The sequence below is a fragment of the Erpetoichthys calabaricus genome, chromosome 4, assembly GCF_900747795.2.
Source record: "Erpetoichthys calabaricus chromosome 4, fErpCal1.3, whole genome shotgun sequence".
NCBI lineage: Eukaryota > Metazoa > Chordata > Cladistia > Polypteriformes > Polypteridae > Erpetoichthys > Erpetoichthys calabaricus.
In genome coordinates this window covers 137241845-137259831 of record NC_041397.2, presented here as the reverse complement: position 1 = coordinate 137259831, position 17987 = coordinate 137241845, and the positions used below count along the sequence as shown (strand labels likewise).

The following is a 17987-nucleotide window of genomic DNA, read 5'->3' as shown; positions in this document are numbered from 1 at the left end:
TGTGATTCTGTCCCCTCCCTGCAGTTGTCAGTACCTTGTAGAATATCCTCTATATATAATCTGCTAAAAAAAAGTGCTTCCATTATTTGAAAAGTTATTTTCCATTTATTTTTGTCATAATGCAGGAATGCAACAATTGACCTTGTCATCTCCTCTTTTTTTTTTACTCAACTTAACAAAGTATGCACTAATTATTACTTTGTATATTGCAGTAAAGTACAATAAGATATGATGCCCCAGTTGTTTTACAGCTGATACCATTCTTTCTCTTGTTAGCAAAGGAGCAAGGATAATACTCTATCGGAGTGGGTGATGTACAGGATAAAGAGATGCACTTCAGATATTTTTGCATGAATCCCCGTTCATCATTCAGTCTGCAGCGAAAACCTGGCTTGTGCGAGTTGCGTTCAGGGACATGTCACTGCATCTGATATATTTTTCTCTATGGTCTTCACAACCAGCATGCATGCAACAAGTACAGGCCAGACTTTAGATGGTTGTCTGACACACTTATTATAGCTGTCTTTACAAGTGACACTTAAGCTAAGATGCTACATTCAGAATTAGGTCTTTTTGTTTTTGTCAAATTGTTTTTGTTTAAGAAAATATTGCTAGCGCCAAAGAATTTAAACAGTCTTTGTGAATCTTTAGTTTGGTTGTCTGGAATTAAAAACTAGTAATCCTGGGTGTCCAGACTATGGATTTGTACACCTCTGATTGTGGTTTTTTATAAATTTGTTTTTGGGACCACCCTGTTTGTATTTTTTGAATGATTAGCTAGTATTATCCTTTGTAAAATGGGAAACCTACGGCTTTTTAAATATACTTCTTTACAATGTATTTTGTAAATTAAATGCTTGGATCTGCTCCTGATACCCTTTCATTTCACTCAGTTACAAGAGATCTCAGACAGTTATGTTAATAAAGTTAAAGCATGTCTCAAAACTGTGCTGGTTGTTCAATGAAATTACTCAAGGAGGGTAATGGTAAGCTAAGAAAAAATATATATTAAAAAATAAAGAAAAGCGAGAAGCATGAAACAATCCTGTGGTGGGCTAGAAGAAAAACAGTTTACTTAGCATTATTAATTACATCAATAAATATGATAATAAGAAGAATATTGATAGTAATAAATACAAAACAATCTTTTATTGGTTTACTCCTGAAGTGATCATACTATGTCTGTTAGTTGTCATGAAGGGAAGTCTGTTTTACAATTAAAATATGTTGCTTCTCACTGTACAGATCTAATTATATAACAAAACTTCTTTAAAAAATTAACTGCTTTTGCTTTAGCAGCAGTCTGAAACAGCTTTCAAAACTTTGATATTTTTATAGTTTTGAAATTTAGATTGGTACAGTGCTACTTAAGTATAGACTTAGTATTTTGTGCATCTTCAGTAATTTGTACATTATTATGACATTGAGGATGTACAGAACTTGTGTTTTCTTGTCATCGGGTTATCCTTATCTATAGAGCATGACCTATAGGTGTCAAACATTTCATAGAGCCCGTGGTATACTGTAACCACTGTTTTGCATAGTATTTTTGCATTAATTTCATATTCAACTCATTAAAGTACTTAATCTTTTAGCATAATATAGTGCTTGTCATTTAACAAAAGACCGGTGCACAAACTAACAAGCTGATGAAAATAATTTTTATTTTTGATTTATGTTTTTTTGTTTTCTCGTTCTATGGGCTTTAGTGCTTATTTGTATAATAAAATCTACTTCATTATACTGTTAAACTTTAAAGTATTGCTTGGTGTAGATTCCATAAACAAAAAGGTCATAGTTTCACTAAAAGCAAAACAAGTAAAAACCTAGTATGTATATTTAGATCTTCTGAATATTTTCATTGTAGTGTTGTTGTTGTTAATAATAATAATAATAATAATATTACAATACCAGTGTTTTCTAGGCATGCACAATCTGAGATAGTCAGATATTCTACCTGTCCTGGAATTGACTAGAGAAAATTAAGAACAAAATTTACATAATTTAAAGAATTCCCAATTTTTGTAATGTTTATGTTCTTTTACAAAGGGCTGATACCATCAGCAGTATCTGATGTACTGTAAATTGTGATTTATTTATTTGTGTTTCTTTGTCTCTTTAAATTGTTTTTACTCTAAGCTTCTGAATAACCAGACATAGAGAGGCTTTATGTGTTATATTAAACTATGGACGACAGTTGTTAACTGTTAATTTTTATTAACAATGTGAAATTCTGTAGACTTGTTGTTCAGTAAGCATAAAAATACTAAAATAAATAAAATTCCCTAAATTTATGTGCTTTTAATCTAATAAAATATGTAGAGACAATATTTACCTCAATACACATGGCATTAAAGAAAATAGTGCTTCTCATAATTACAAGCTTTCAAATAGATTAATTTCTTCTCAAATGTAGTTATCTGAAACAAAATTTAATATAAAAAATGTTTTCATAATTTGCTAAACAAAAAATACTGTATATCTATTCTCACACATTTATTCAGTTTATTAATATTGTCAGTTAAACACTGCTTAAATTGACTTATGGGTTTAAATAATTTTTAGACATTAATTGCAGTACAGCTTTTTTGCAGTTAAAATATGCATTTACTATATTTATATAGGGTTTTTCTCCCAAGAGTAGCAGTTATCTATTCCTAATTCTTGAGGTGTAATTATAAATATGGTCTAGCATTTCAGTTATACAGTACTTTTTTCTTATCAAACCTTAAGTATGACACAAACAAACAAATCATAAACACTGTATAAACCTGTAAAAAAGCTGCAAATCTATCAGATATTCATAAGATGTTTACCAAGAAGATTCCTGCTAACATGTTTTAAAGGTTTACAAGTAAAATGGACTAATTTTGCTGTTAAGCTAACAAGCCTATTGTTTGCTGAGCAACAATTTCAAATTCTGCTTTAGCTCTTCTTTTTCTTATTGAAAACTAGCTGTCCTCCATGGCTCCACCCACGTAGTAGTGAACTTTATAAATCAATAAACAAATAGGTATCGCTAGCTAGGCGGAGGCAAGGTATGCTCCAAAACGTGGCCAGAGGTAGACTGATTCGAACAGAGGCTGGTGCGTGAGTGAGGAGGACCCCTCCTCCCTCCCTCGGCCCATAGCTGCTCTCCCTGATTCGCGTAAATAATTCGGTACCGCAAGCAAATTATGATACTTAGCGATCTGGCAGAAATCGCAAAATCAACTGGAATGTTCAAGCAAATTATAGAAAAAAACTCGATCTAAATCCGTTAAGTAGTTCTCTCATAAAAAGCAGACAGACAGACAGAAGTTGGATTTTTATACATATAATTAGGGATGTGAGATGCTATACTTAGAACAAGCTCCCCTCACCATTCAAACTCAGACAAGCAGTGTTCATTTTAAATAAAGGGCAAAATAAAAAGATCTGAATTCATTAAAGTAGCTTTTATCGATGTTATCCTAATTGCCCGAGATGATTCCACCGATTCATTTTTTTCAGTTCATTACTCCACTTTGAGCTGATTTAAATCAGCTGCCAATCAATCGGAGCATCACTAATTTTGATTCCATAGCACACCTTATCATAAATGTTGGAATGACTTTGTATTAGTGCTGTTCTCTTACTGACTGTCAGTGCACTTTTACACATTGTGAAACAACCTGTAGTTTGTTAATTCATTAGTTAGTTGCAGTCAACTACTTAGCAGCCGTGGTATGCAGAAAGGCAGTGTTAGGTTTTTACCGTAATAGGATTAGTAGGGTTGTTTCTGTTTGTTTATTATTGTACTCATTATAGCTTGTTTAATTTAAGTTCAAATTCATTGTCATGTGTACATAATATAATCAAAATCTTACTTTCGTTGTGCCTTGGACACAGAACAGTACTACAATACCAGTAGCATACAATGAATAGTAGACAAAGACCTTGAATACAGCAGTATTCTTGTAAAGTAACATCAGAAGATATATATAAGAAGCACCCATGCATTTGTCAATGTGAATGGCTGCTTAGTAGCCATATGTGTTATAGTTAAAATCTGTGCCTGTATCTCTTTGTGTGAGTGATGATGGCTTTATAGAGAGCTAAGATCTCTAATAATATTGTTTGCTTTTCAAAATATGTGGTATCTGTGTAGGCTCTGGACAGTTGCCTGTTGTGTATCGGTAATGTTCTGATCCGACTTTAATCACCAAGGTGCTGGTAAGCATTCTTGACAATACCCAAAATATGCTTTGCCCACTCCAGGGTTGTCAGTGATTGGTAGCTTTTTACTAATTCATGCATTGTAAGAAGTTTTTGTGACTTATGTGGATTATTTCTGGCTTTTCAAAACCACTATAACAAACAACACTTTCCTCCTCATACAAACTAATTTGTAGCAGTACAAATAATAGTAGAAAAAATCTACTGCAGTTGTACAGTTTATGCCTATATTTTGAGAGTAATTTTTAAATTGGTCAGTAATTTTTTTTGAATTATACTTTGTCAGAAATGACACTGCTGTGTGCTTATATATTCATATTGTTGTTTGGAGGTTAATATATGACCATTGACATTTAGAAAAACAGTTTAACCAAAATGAAAACTGCTGTTACTTACTCATATACATTTATTAGGTAAGAATTTTTTGCGTAACATTTTGAACTCCCACTTGTATTTCTGTTATAGATCAACTGCAAGCTGCAGAAGATGAGGCTTTGTCATTGCTTGCTGACGTGGAATCAGTTATAACCTTTTATTGCAAGTCTCGAAACATCACATTCATGGAGAACCTTGGTTGGCCGGATCTAGTGAAACCTCTCCTCTGCCTTCGACTACCACGAAGTGACCTCTATAACTGCTTCTATGCTATCATGAGTAAATACATTCCCAGGTGAGCATGTACCACTGCAAGAAGACCTACTGTATGTATACATGTAGTCTTTATCTAAATCAATTGTTAATTCTCAAAGTTATACTGAATTTGAAGAGCTTTGAGTTTAAAATTACAAAATTAAAATGGGTGTGGGTCCTGAAGTGCAGCCAGTGGTTAACAGAAGGAAAGATGTGGTGGAATAATCACGTTTTGTAAACTTCTTTCCGGAAAATTGATAATGAACAAAGTCTTACCACCAGAGGCCAGGAAGTGGATGATCTTCTGAGATGTGTCTGTTCACAAGGCTGTCCTGGTATTCGATGGCCATGCAAATCCTCCTCCATGCAGACGTCCAGTTCATAAAAGGTTTTTAGGTGCTGCTGATGATGAAGTTGGTGGAAAAAGGAAAAGTCAAAAAATCCCACCACATCCTTCTTTTCCAGTTTTATATGTACAGTGCCTACATTTACAAACTGCAAATCCCACAAGCCTGTCTGCATTCAGGCAAACCTGTTTAAAGTCACACACCCCATATTTACAAACCAGGTATCTGAGCTACCAGTTTTGTTACTAACATTCATAATCACCAAACAGGACATGCTATACAAAAATGAAAACCCCAGAGAGAGAATGTGCAGCACTGTTCATAATGGCAATTAGTTTTGTTTTAATTCTGTACTTCACTACTACCTCCAGTGGGGTACAGAGTGCATCCCATAACTGAGACTGCCCTTTTAATTATTTTGTTAATTTAGTGGGCCTTTCTTGAAGTGATCCCACTGGGCCAGCACACCATGGAGGCATAGTGGTATTCACAACAAGAGAGTGGGATGCTGTGTTAAATGTCCAGCCCATATAATTTGTGTGAGGAATGTGTGCATTCTCCTCCTGTTTGTGAGATTTGTTTCCTGGGTAGCCTAGGTTCTTCTCACATCTAAAAGACATACATTGAGTTAAACAGTTACTATAAATTGGCCCCTGAGTTTATGTGCATGAATGTGTAACTGTGCCCTGCAAAGGAATGGCAGCTGGTCCAGAGTTAATTTTTGCCATTGTTGGGGATAGATTGTGGGCTCCAGTACCCCTCTAAATGTGGAACAAGCAGGTTCAATAAATAATTGAATGAATGCAAATTTAACAAAAATGCATGTAGCCCTCATTCATTTACCATAAGATTGCATAATATTTTGAGAACAATTGTGGGACTGTTAAGCAAAGAATATCTGGAATTGCTTTTAGTGCGGAAGATGAAACCTTAAATGATGGCAGACAGGCCTTTGTATGACTTCAGCCCTTCCATAACTGTTCTGTTGAGTAACTAAAAATAATGTGTGATAAATATGAAAAAAATTGTTTGTGTATAGGGAGATAACTGCAGTTGGTTAGGGTTTTGACTGTTTCAAAATGATAAAACAAAAAAATAAATGTACATAGTTCTAGCCATCTTAAGAGTAATAGTATGATACCTTTGTTGTCACTGTACAATACAATTAAACATCATGAAAATCTTAAAAATTTACTTATTCGTTTTTGTTTGATTTGGTTCAAAATATTTCAGTTCCCAGAATAAATTACAGAGCACATAAAACCAATTGACATGTAACACTTACTGCTTATTGAGTTATTTATTGAGTTTTCATTGTCATTTGTCCTTCCCATAGTTTTCACTTTATGTACTGTAAAATAACAGCAAAAATATATTTTGATAGCACGTTTTATATAAAGGTTGTAGCTCAGCGTGCTTTACATGTCAAAGAAATAAAATAGTTTAGAAATTACTGGTTTCAAGTTTTTAGAATTCCTGCTTAATATATGTATGAAGTATTTTTTTGCATTCTTGTTAAAAAAAAAAAACTTTAACCACTATTAACAGTTATATACCCTTATATAAGTTTGTCTCAACAATTTTTGTGGTAATTCACTATCACCTTTCTTTATTCATCAGAGACTGTATCCGTAATGGACGTCCCTTCCACTTATTTCGCCTTTTGTTGCAGTACCATGAGCCCGAACTCTGTTCCTATTTGGACACCAAGAAGATCACACCGGACTCCTATTCCCTTCGTTGGGTAATAAAGACTTAAAGACTTTTCTCATCCTCTGTTGTTCTTATTAATATTTGACCTAATTTCATTCTGCCTGTGTAGTCTTGTATTTTGTTTGATAAAAAATTCCATTTTGTGACGACGTTTGTAATGAAAAACACATTCATAGCATTCACATTTACAGTAAAAAGTTCTTACTAAATATAATTCCCAGGAATATTGTCATAATTTTATTTTTTTGCTTTTTAACTGACATATTTGAAATTGACACACATTAGTTCAGCTGTTTTTCGGTCTCCATCCTCTGTTTCTAATCTTCAGATTCAGCTAGTTAATTGAATGAATTGTCTGAACAGAAGTCAGAGATTATATGCTTTTTATAAGCAGACCATGTCATGAACCATCCCAAAGCCAGCTGACGTTTAAGTGACCATTCATATCCCAAATAGCCTTAAGGTGGTGACCGTGCTTTCAATCTGAAGTAATGCAATAATTTGAGGTTATTTGTTTGCTGAAGAAACCCAGAGGAATTCTGTCTCTCTCTCTCTCTCTCTAATGTTTCTCTTTATAACAGTAATAATTCTATTACTGTTGAATTGGCTTCTGATTAACCAGAAATGTTTTTTTTTCTTGAAGGATTTTTAATTTGTACATACTGTATATTGGCGATATAGATTGATACATTGATTTGTAAAAAAGTAAATAAGGAATGACTCATCTGCAAAAGCAAGATTATTTAATAAAGCAGTATGATTAAGTTCTAAAGAAAAACTGAGTACTATGTAATGTACTCGATAGGGTTTTGTTTGTTTGTTTTTTAAGATAAGATACATATTTAACTTGATTTTACCCATAAAGGTTAGTATAATAGCTATGCCTGAGCCTAAAGCTAGATATCCTCAATCTCCTTCATGGAGAGGCACAGATGCTACATTTTTTGATTCCATGCAGTTTCTTAATTAAAAGTCAATTATTGCACTTTCTTCAACATACTTTCTTGTACTTATTTTTTATTCACTCGTTAAAATTAAAAATATTTAATTGGTGCATCAATTTCTGAATAACTTCATGTACAATTCTTGATTATAGTAAGATGCAAATAACAAGGGAACCAGTCACTCACCAACTTGGTTTCATTTACATCTGTGTTTGTTCCAGATGAAGTACACTGCGGACTTCATATGAAATGTTTTCATATAACACAGGAGGCAAACCATAGTGTACTTCTCTCTTTAAAATGGAAAATAGTCTTTTTTCTAACTAAAGAGAATTCAGTTTTATTGAGATGTCCTGCCCAAAGTTTGAATATAGCATTCCTTTAAGTGATGTACAAATATGAGATTGCAGTGTAATACATGCTGCAGTATTGCATAGCTGTGTCCAGAGTTGCTGATTGTAGATATTGATGAATATGTGCTGTATGCAAGCACTGCCATTGGTGAAAATGAATGCCAGAAAGCAAATGGGAACAGCCTGTGAATCTTGCTTACAGTAGGATATTGGCATCAACTGTACATACTGACAATGCATTGTTTTTACTAAAATCATGTAACCGTTCTGTTTAATGCAGACCCTCGTATTTAAGATTGTCAGATATTTTGCACCACGGCTAATACATTACATAAAGTCTTAACTACGTATATTTATGCAAGCTTAACATTTGTAGAGATAAAGAGTATAAAGATTAAGAAACAGAGAAATAGTAGTCTTCTCTGGTGCAAAATCTAAAGTATCAAAATGTCTGACATGGTTAAATGATCTCACTAACAAGCTACAGAAAAGAATTACAGGCATCAGTAACAGCAAGAATTGGCCTGTAATGAAGAAACTGGAGCAAAAAACACATGCAGCCATTTTGGCTCTCTAGGACCACAACTGCAGACTCCTTGTCTATTCTTAGATGACCTAGGAAAAAGAGTGATAAATACTTGTTGGCCTGTTAGGGATCAATAATGAGTTTTGGAATTAATCAACTTACTTTTAAATAAGATGGCATTTTGGAGACTGGGAGATAAGGTGACTACTTACTGTGAATGTCATATATAATTAGCCCTCAGAGAAACATGATTTGTACAGGATGTCCTACAGAACGCAAGGATCACATCCATGGATCTTCAAACAGAACAAAACAATTAGCAGAACCTTGCCCAAATAGAGAGAAACAGGAGTTCTGCACATTGTTATAATGTATAATTTTTTCCTCTGCATTACCTTATTCTCCTGTTATGATGGTCTTTTGCAGTCAAAATTACAGGTATGATAGTTTTGTTCTTTATTGACTGTTTATTAAAGAAACCAGTTTCTGTGCTTATCTTTTTGAAGTTGGAGTAGGGCAGGAATGCTTTTGATTCAGTTTAAAAATTGTACTCTTTCATATAATTACCAGCATTTCATCTGTTTGTGTTTATATGGATGATGTTGTTTTTGAGAGTCATTGAAGTTCAGTGTTGTGTTTTGTTTTGTCAAAACCATTTCATTGTTACCTGGTTATTATGTTACATTAAATTTTAGCTAATACTTTTTCTTCCCACTATATATACTCCAAAAATTCTTTTAATCATTGATCCCATAAAACAAATGTCATCCAATAGGCTGCACCATTAATGGATTCCTAATTTAAATGTAACTTCTTAATCATTATAACATTTACAAAGCACATCATTATGACTCTAATTTAAATAACCTGCAAGTAAGCAGATGAGCATGGCAAAACAGCAGTATTGAATTCAGTTTAAAGGTTCACTTTTTACACACATTAATTACTTTGTGTCTGCTTAAAGTGTACTACATGTTTGATATAATAAATAATGAAACTTAATTTTTGAATGTGTGCTCTTTGTTTAGGGTATTTAATTAAAATCCAATCTTCAAGTAAAGCATTAAGGTTTCATTATGTGAACTCTTAATTTTTCAAGTAGCACTAGTGATGTTAAAACAGAAACTTAAAAGGTCAACCAAATTAACAAGGTCTCATCCATATTACTAACCGAGAATAAACCGGATATGGACGCAGGTACATGGCGATGGGACCATGAGACATAGTGCGCAGGCACCTACAGCACGCGTCTCATAAACCGCAAGTGAAGTCTGATCCACCGCGAATGAAGGAGTCATGGCCCAAAAACAAAAGAGCTCAACTAACGTAAATAAGACATGAAGCAACAACGTGCCCATAGCTAACGACCAACGACACAGCCACACAAAAAAAAGAGGATTCTGTGCTGCACCCCAGAGTCAAACGGAGGAGGCTACGGAGGAACCACAGGTCCACAAAGAGAGTACGGAAGGCGTGGGAAAGTACGAAAGGCGCAGGCGCCTATGACGCGCTTCTGAAGTAAACGTCCACACTACACAGCATGGTCCACATGCTTCTAACACACCGCAAGCATAAACACGAGATAGTACAGAAACCACACAGATCCGGACTCCACAACATATGTGAATCACATTATAGTAATACAATATTAAGCACATTACAGTATGGTCCACGCGCGTCTAAAACACCACAAGCAATTACCCGAGATGGTACAAAAGCCCCAAATATCCGGACTCCACAACATATGTGAATCACATTACAGTAATACAATATTAACAGTACAACCACAGAAAACACAGGCTCGATACCTGATGGGTATTAAGAATAAATGAACGCTCCGTATTAAACATACGGCATCCTCACACGTCCAAACCACACAGCATATGTGAATCACATTACAGTGATGCATTACTAACAGTACAACCACAGAAAACTCTCCGTATTATCAGTAAGTGCAAAAATTCATATTACTAACGGTAAACAACGTATAACTAATGGAGACATGGTCACGGCTCCAGAACGATACAGCTCAACTAACGGAGCTACCTGGGTAAAATCAATGAATGCAAGCGCCTACAACGCGCGTCTCAGATGCCGCAAGCAAAGCAGGCACAGCTCCAAAAAGAAGGAGTTGGACTGACGGAGATACAAAAAGAGAGTACAGAACCCTACACGTCTGCACTACACAGCATAGTCAAACCCGACATAGTACAGAAGGAATCACATTACAGTAATACAATACTATATGTACTCACGGAAAACACAAACAGAAGAGGCTTCGGCGTCCCGCCCCACAGTCAAACCAGACAAAGTACGGAGTCCCCAAACGTCCACAAGGCACAGGATAGTCACACCCGAGATAGTACGGAGGGCACATGCACCTATACACCGCAAGCGAAGTAGCCACGGCTCAGAAACGAAAGAGCTCAACTAACGTAAATAAGTGATTTTAACAGAAAGTGCAACACAACATATGTGAATTGCATTACAGTAATACAATATTAACAGTACAACCACAGAAAACACAGGCTCGACACCAGATGGGTAATAAGAATTCACGAACGCTCTGTATTAAACATACGGCATCCTCACACGTCCAAACTACACAGCATATGTGAATCACATTACAGTGATGCATTACTAACAGTACAATGACAGAAAACGCTCCGTGTTAACAGTAAGTGCAAATATCCATATTACTAACGGTAAACAATGTATAACTAATGGAGACACGGTCATGGCTCCAGAACGATACAGCTCGACTAACGTAGCTACCTGGATAACATCAATGAACGCAAGCGCCTACAACGCGCGTCTCAAATGCCGCAAGCAAAGCAGGCACGGCTCCAAAAAGAATGAGCTCCACTGACGGAGATACAAAAGGAGAGTACAGAACCCTACACGTCCACACTACACAGCATAGTCAAACCCGACATATTACGTAAGGTGCAGGCGCCTACAACACGCTTCTAAAGCACCGCAAGCAATAACCCGAGAGAGTACAGAAGCCCCAAAGATCCGGACTCCACAGCATATGTGAATCACATTACAGTAATACAATACTATATGCCCGAGATAGTACGGAGGGGACATGCGCCTATACACTGCAAGCAAAGAAGCCACAGCTCAGAAACGAAAGAGCTCAACTAACGTAAATAAGTGATTTTAAGATTATAATAACTCCATACCAAGGAATACTAATTCAAGGACAACACGCCATCTTTACTACAAATGTTGTGTATACAGATATCCTATGTACGTCATCTACACCTTTACACTCCAATATATCTCATACATAAATCTGCGCAAACTCAAAGACATTGTATACTTGCATAACATAACACTTACACTGCTTTTCTCATTTACATAAATTACATAGACCAACAGATATCGTGACAGTGGACATTATACATATGTAACAATTACCGCGACAGACAGTAATCTCTTTCAAATGTATTTCGGGTTACCCAAGACCAGGGGTTGGTGAGCGAAGCGAGCAGGGGGCGGAGCCCCCTAGTTTAATAGAGAGGCACTAAAAAAAATCATACTTGCTGAAGACAGCATTGTGTCTCTTGTGTACTTCTTTTGCTGTACACTGTATTGCAGATACTATCACAGCTGAGTGAAAAGTGAGTTAGCAGCATTTTGACAATTGACCATTCATTTTGTTCATTTTTTCTGTCACTACTTGAAACTTCAATGCTCTAGTTGTAAGTAGTTTCACTGCTGCATCCTGTTTTTTTCCTTAGCATTATGGTTCTGTCTGTCATCTCATTTTGCTTGTTTTTTATTTATTTATTACTATGTTTTGCAGATTGTATAAAGCAGATTTTATTTAGTTTATATCATTTTTGTTTTCACAGCTGGGGAGCTTGTTTGCATCATGTTCTTCACCAGAGGTGACTCAGGCCATGTGGGATGTGTATTTCCAACAAGCTGATCCATTTCTTATCTTCTTTTTAATGCTCATCATTCTCGTCAATGCAAAGTAGGTTTCTGATTTCTTAGTGGTGTTTTTATTATACAACAGCATCTCTCTTCAGTGGATGCATTAAGTGTGTTTAATGATATTGATTTCCTGTTGGGGTTTGTTCATTTGCTAGTAATACTAATTCCACCATAAACAGCTTACCTGATTGGAAAAATAATGGCACATGAAAATTCTAAAAACATTATCTTAATTAGAAAAAGTATTGCAGCAAAGCATGAAAAAGAAAGAACACATATATTACTAGAGTGGAATGGCCTGATGATTCCCAATTCCATGGCAGGGATTCTTAGAAGGACTTAGAAAAACATTTTTCACTTAAAGGATTACTTAACCCAACAGTTTGTTTTCTATAAAGTTCTTTTCTAAAATGATACTTCCGTGTGTTGTTTACGTCATTCAGTTTGTAGTGGTGACTGAGAAAAATTTTTAATTTTGTGTTTTTGCGGAGAAACATTACAAAGTTTCTGAAAGAACAGAACCCAATAGTGACCAATCCTGGACATTAGAAAACAATATCAAAAATTTACATTAAAAAAATCTCACATTACTTGTGTCTTTAAATCCACATGTCAAGTCATCCAAGCAAATACTCACAACATACAAAACACATGTATTTTGTGCTAAAATATTGTTAAATAAATAATTATTGTAATTGGGATGGAATAACCTTTACATAGGGAGGCACTTTTGAATTCAAGATCTGTTGGTCAAGAGTCCTGTTTTCAATGTAAATGCACATCCCCATGTGAAGGGTATTCCTACAGTATTTATTCACTACTTTCAGTTTCCAGAGTTATTTACATGTTATTTAATGGAAGGGAATGCTTTTTTAAAATGAGGATATGAAGCTTTGAATTTTATTGCAGTATTTTTTAATTATAAATTTAGCTAAAACCAGACCATGATGAAGCACTAAATTTAAAATTCATTTGTAACAGTTTGCATTCCCAAATACACAGAGCAACTAACGAAGTGCCCAGCCTTGCCCAGGTATATTTGTATAATGGGTTAAAGTATCCATCCATCTATTCCATCTGTCATCTACAATACCGCTCAGTTACAATAATTATAAAGTTTCTCTGCTCTTTTGAGTCAAGAATTTGTTCTTTTTGTGCATGATTGGATTTCTTAATTGTAACCCCTGCTTGGTTAGAACCATGAACACTGCTTCTTTTTATTTCGGGGTTTAGTGTGATTTAACAAAATGGAAATCATAAACAATTAGGATGCCATGGAGTTTTGGGGTTCACAGACATTGCTGCAGGTCTCTTTATTAATACAGGAGAGAGCAAGTGTGGTGGTATTCAATAATGTTATAAAGCTGATTCATGCAATGTTGATTTAAAATTGCAACAAATCACAATGCTCTATTGTCATCAAAGCCTAAAATTATAATGGCTCATCATAAAATGTACTTAAATAAATGTCTGCCATCAAGAAACAGTAAAAGTTACTAATGGCATCCTCAGTCATTTTCCGTCTACCATATTCTCAACAGCGGTTTAGCATGTTCTTAAAAAAGTAGTGTTTCATTCTATTTCACTCTGGCTTCTCTCTGTTGAACTCATTAGTGATATGCCAGTGTACAATAGCATTGGCTTTTACAAAAATGTAAGGATTTGCTTTAATAAAAGTATGATATCTTCAGTTCATTTAATATTTACTGTCATGTGTGTGCAATGCAATGAAATTCCTGTCTGCACGTTTGATCAACAAAGAGCAGGCCAACACTGCCATTGGTTATATATAATACAAAACCACAAAATAATAAATGCTGGTAAGTGAAGTAGCCTTTTGCATACAGTTATATTGAATGTGATATTGCAACTGCAAAACACAGTAAAAAGGCTATTTTGGAGTTTTAAAACTTGGGCAAGCTGGGAGGGGGATCGTTGTGTTGAAAGAAAAGAACATTATTACTGAAGTATTTTACAACACTGCACACCCAGTTTGAACCCGTAATATTTCCTAGAAAAAGGACTAGATGAAAATTAACTGGGGAATAAAAAAATCTTTTTAGAAATTCAGCATTGCTGAACACTACCCAAATTGAACCAAAAAGAGATACACTGCATCAGAAACAGTAATCCAGTGAGTCAATAACATTTTTATCAAATTATTTGAGAAGAAAATTATGTACATCTCAGATGATTTGCCACTATGGCTAGTACACAGTTTTGTGCGTGTTGAAAGTGGTGGCCTCCCATCAGCCCCAGTGCTCTCCTGTTAACTGATGAGAATTGTAGCACCCACATTCTTGGTTTGTCTCCCTTCATTACAGCCCTCCTCCTTGACACTCCATATAGCCTGTATGTTAAGTTGGACCAGTGGCATCACACATGTAAAATAAAGCCTGTTCAGCTATTTTTTGCAGGAGTGGCAAAAAGACAGGCAAACGATTACTGTATTTGACATGGCCTTATTTAAAACAATGTTAGTTTACAAGAGTTTTAAGTTATTTTTACTTTTCACATGGCAAAGTTTAAAATAATGTATTTTGTTTGCAAAAAATGCAAACCATTTTCTACTTTTTAGGGAATTTGCTTTTTACACTAAAAACTAAAATCTGACCTTTTTCATAAGACATTTTTCATTTGAAGTGATGTGTGCTCTGATGTCAGTTCCTCAAAATATCCAATAAGTAACCATAAATATTTAATCGATCAATTTTTTACAAAAAATAGGATTGAAAAGCAAGTCGACCCTCACCCCTGAGAGAGAGAGCATGGCCAGCGGGGTAAAACGTAAGGCTTGTAAACATACCTAAATTGATGAGTTTAATAGGCCAGTAGAGATGAGTGGAGAAGAAAAAGAAATGTGAAGATAATTGCTTCCTCAGTGCTTTAAGAGCTTATTCTAAAATTTTATTGATTATATCCTGCCAAGGTTTTAAAAAAATTCTGTACAGATCCTCTAACTGAATATTTGATTTTTTCCAATTTCAAACAGTATAAAACATCGGTTTCCCACTGACTTAAAAGAGGAGAGTTAGGATTCTTCCAGTTTAGCAAAATAAGTCTGCGTGCCAAAAGTTTAGTAAATGCAATCACAGTTTGTTTGTCCTTCTCCACTTTAAACCTATCTGGAAGAACACCAAACACAGCTGTTAATTGGTTAGGAGGGAGGATTGTGACACCAAGGCTGTCTGAAAGGCACTTAAAAATTTTGGTCCAAAATGATGTTAATTTGGCGCAGGCCCAAAACATGTGACCCAGTGAGGCTGGGACTTGATTGCAGCGTTCACAGGTTGGATCTTGCCCTGGAAACATTTTGGACAGTTTTAGGCGAGACAGATGTGCTCAATATATAACTTTGAGTTGAATAATTGTATGCTTTGCACATATGGAGCTCGAGTGAAGTCTCTGCATTGCTACATTCCACTCCCTTTCTGATATATTAAGAGATCTTTTTCCCATTGACCTCTTGGATCTTTGAAAGGGAGGGACTGTAAAATATTTTTACATATTGCAGAGATGGTGTCTAAGTCCTTGAAATTGAGCAAAATTTTTTCCAGCATGGACGAGGGTGCAAGATGAGGAAAATCGGGCAGGTTCTGTTTAACGAAGTTCCTAATTTGAAGATAGTGAAAAAAATGTGTAGCTGGAAAGTTAAATTTGGAATGTAATTGTTCGTAGGATACAAAGATGTCGTCTATATAAAGATCTCTGAGCATTTTAATCCCAAATTTTTTCCAGATAATTAAAAACTGCATATGTTTGCGAGGGTTGAAAAAGGTGGTTCTCTTGCAGAGGTGCCACAGATAAAAGCTTCTCCATTTTAAAGTGCTTTTTGCATTGGTTCTATATTCTGAGTGAGCGAAGCACAATTGGGTTATTAGTATATTGCCGATACCTTGCATTTATTTGGGCACAAAGCAGGGAATATAAAGAAGTACTGCAGGATTTTACTTCTATTGCAGACCAGGCCTGTGTATGTTCATCTGTTTTGCGTCCAGATTTTTATAGCTTGCATGTTTGCTGCCCAGTAATAAAACTGAAAGTTAGGTAGAGCCATGCCACCTTCTGCCTTAGATCTTTATAGGGTCGCTCTTTGGATATGTGGATGTTTTGAGTTCCAAATAAATGAGGTTATTGTTGAATCTAATTGCTTAAAAAATAATTTATTAATGTATATTGGAATGTTTTGAAATAAAAAAAGAAGCTTAGGAAAAATATTCATCTTAACAACGTTAATTCTTCCAGCTAGAGTGAGATGAAGGGTTGACCATCTGTGTAAGTCTTGCATAATTTTTTCCATATAGACTGCGAAATTTTGTTGATAAAGAGCTTTGTGTTTACTTGTGATGTTTACCCCTAAGTATTTAAACTGATTTGCAATGATAAAAGGTAGGGTGAATATCTAATATTATATGCTTGAGAATTCACTGGAAAGAGGAAACTTTTATTCAGATTAATTCTGAGACCAGAGATCTTTTGAAATTCTGTAAGTGCTGTTAAGACTGCAGGCACAGAATTTTGTGGATCTGATATATGCAGTACCATATCATCTGCATATAGAGAAATTTTCTGTTCCCGTTTATCTGATCAGCATTTTGACAGTGAACCACCAGTGGTTCAATGGCGATTGCAAATAGCAGTGGTGACAAGGAGCATCGTTGTCTGGTACCACGTTCTAGTTTAAAGTAGTCTGAACAAATGTTGTTAATACAAACTGAAGCTTCTGGATTGGTATACAGTAGTTTGATCCATGTACAAATGTTCGGGCCAAACCCAAATTTCTTTAATGTAGTGAAAAGGTATTTCCATTCAATCATGTCAAATGCTTTTTCTGCACAGCCAATGATGATAATATTTCTGGGGTGTTTGACTTTGTTGGTGAGTATATTACATTAAACAGGCGTCGAAGATTGGAGGATAAGTGTCGACCATTGATAAATCCAGTTTGATCTTGTGATATTACCGAAGGCAGCACTTTCTGCATCCTTCTAACTATGATTTTTGAGAGTATCTTAACATCATTATTGTAATTGTAATAAGTCCTTGTTTTGTTTAGGAAAGACGGTGATTAATGCTTGGCGAAAAGTTTGAGGTAGAATTTGATTGTCTCTAGCTTCTGTAAATGTTGCTAATAGGAGGGGAGCTAGCTGAGCGGAGAATTTCTTATAAATTTCTGCAGGGTGGCCATCAGGGCCTGCTGCTTTCCCGCCTTGAAGTGACTTTATAGCATCTAGTAATTCTATTAGCGCCAGAGGTTTATCCAGTTCCTCCGCACTAAAAGTATCTATTTGTGGTAACTGTAATGTATCCAGAAATACATTGGATTGTG

At 35.3% G+C, this 17987-nt stretch overlaps 1 protein-coding gene across 2 annotated transcripts in view; it reads left to right on the top strand.

Moving 5' to 3' along the window:
- tbc1d23 (TBC1 domain family, member 23) overlaps positions 1-17987 on the top strand; it is a 138544-nt gene that overhangs the window by 49766 nt on the left and 70791 nt on the right. For both annotated transcript variants that reach the window (XM_028799836.2, XM_028799835.2), the window contains exons 4-6: positions 4663-4867; positions 6795-6918; positions 12574-12698. In XM_028799836.2, the coding sequence (XP_028655669.1) occupies positions 4663-4867; positions 6795-6918; positions 12574-12698 (454 nt within the window). The remainder of the gene's footprint in view (positions 1-4662; positions 4868-6794; positions 6919-12573; positions 12699-17987) is intronic.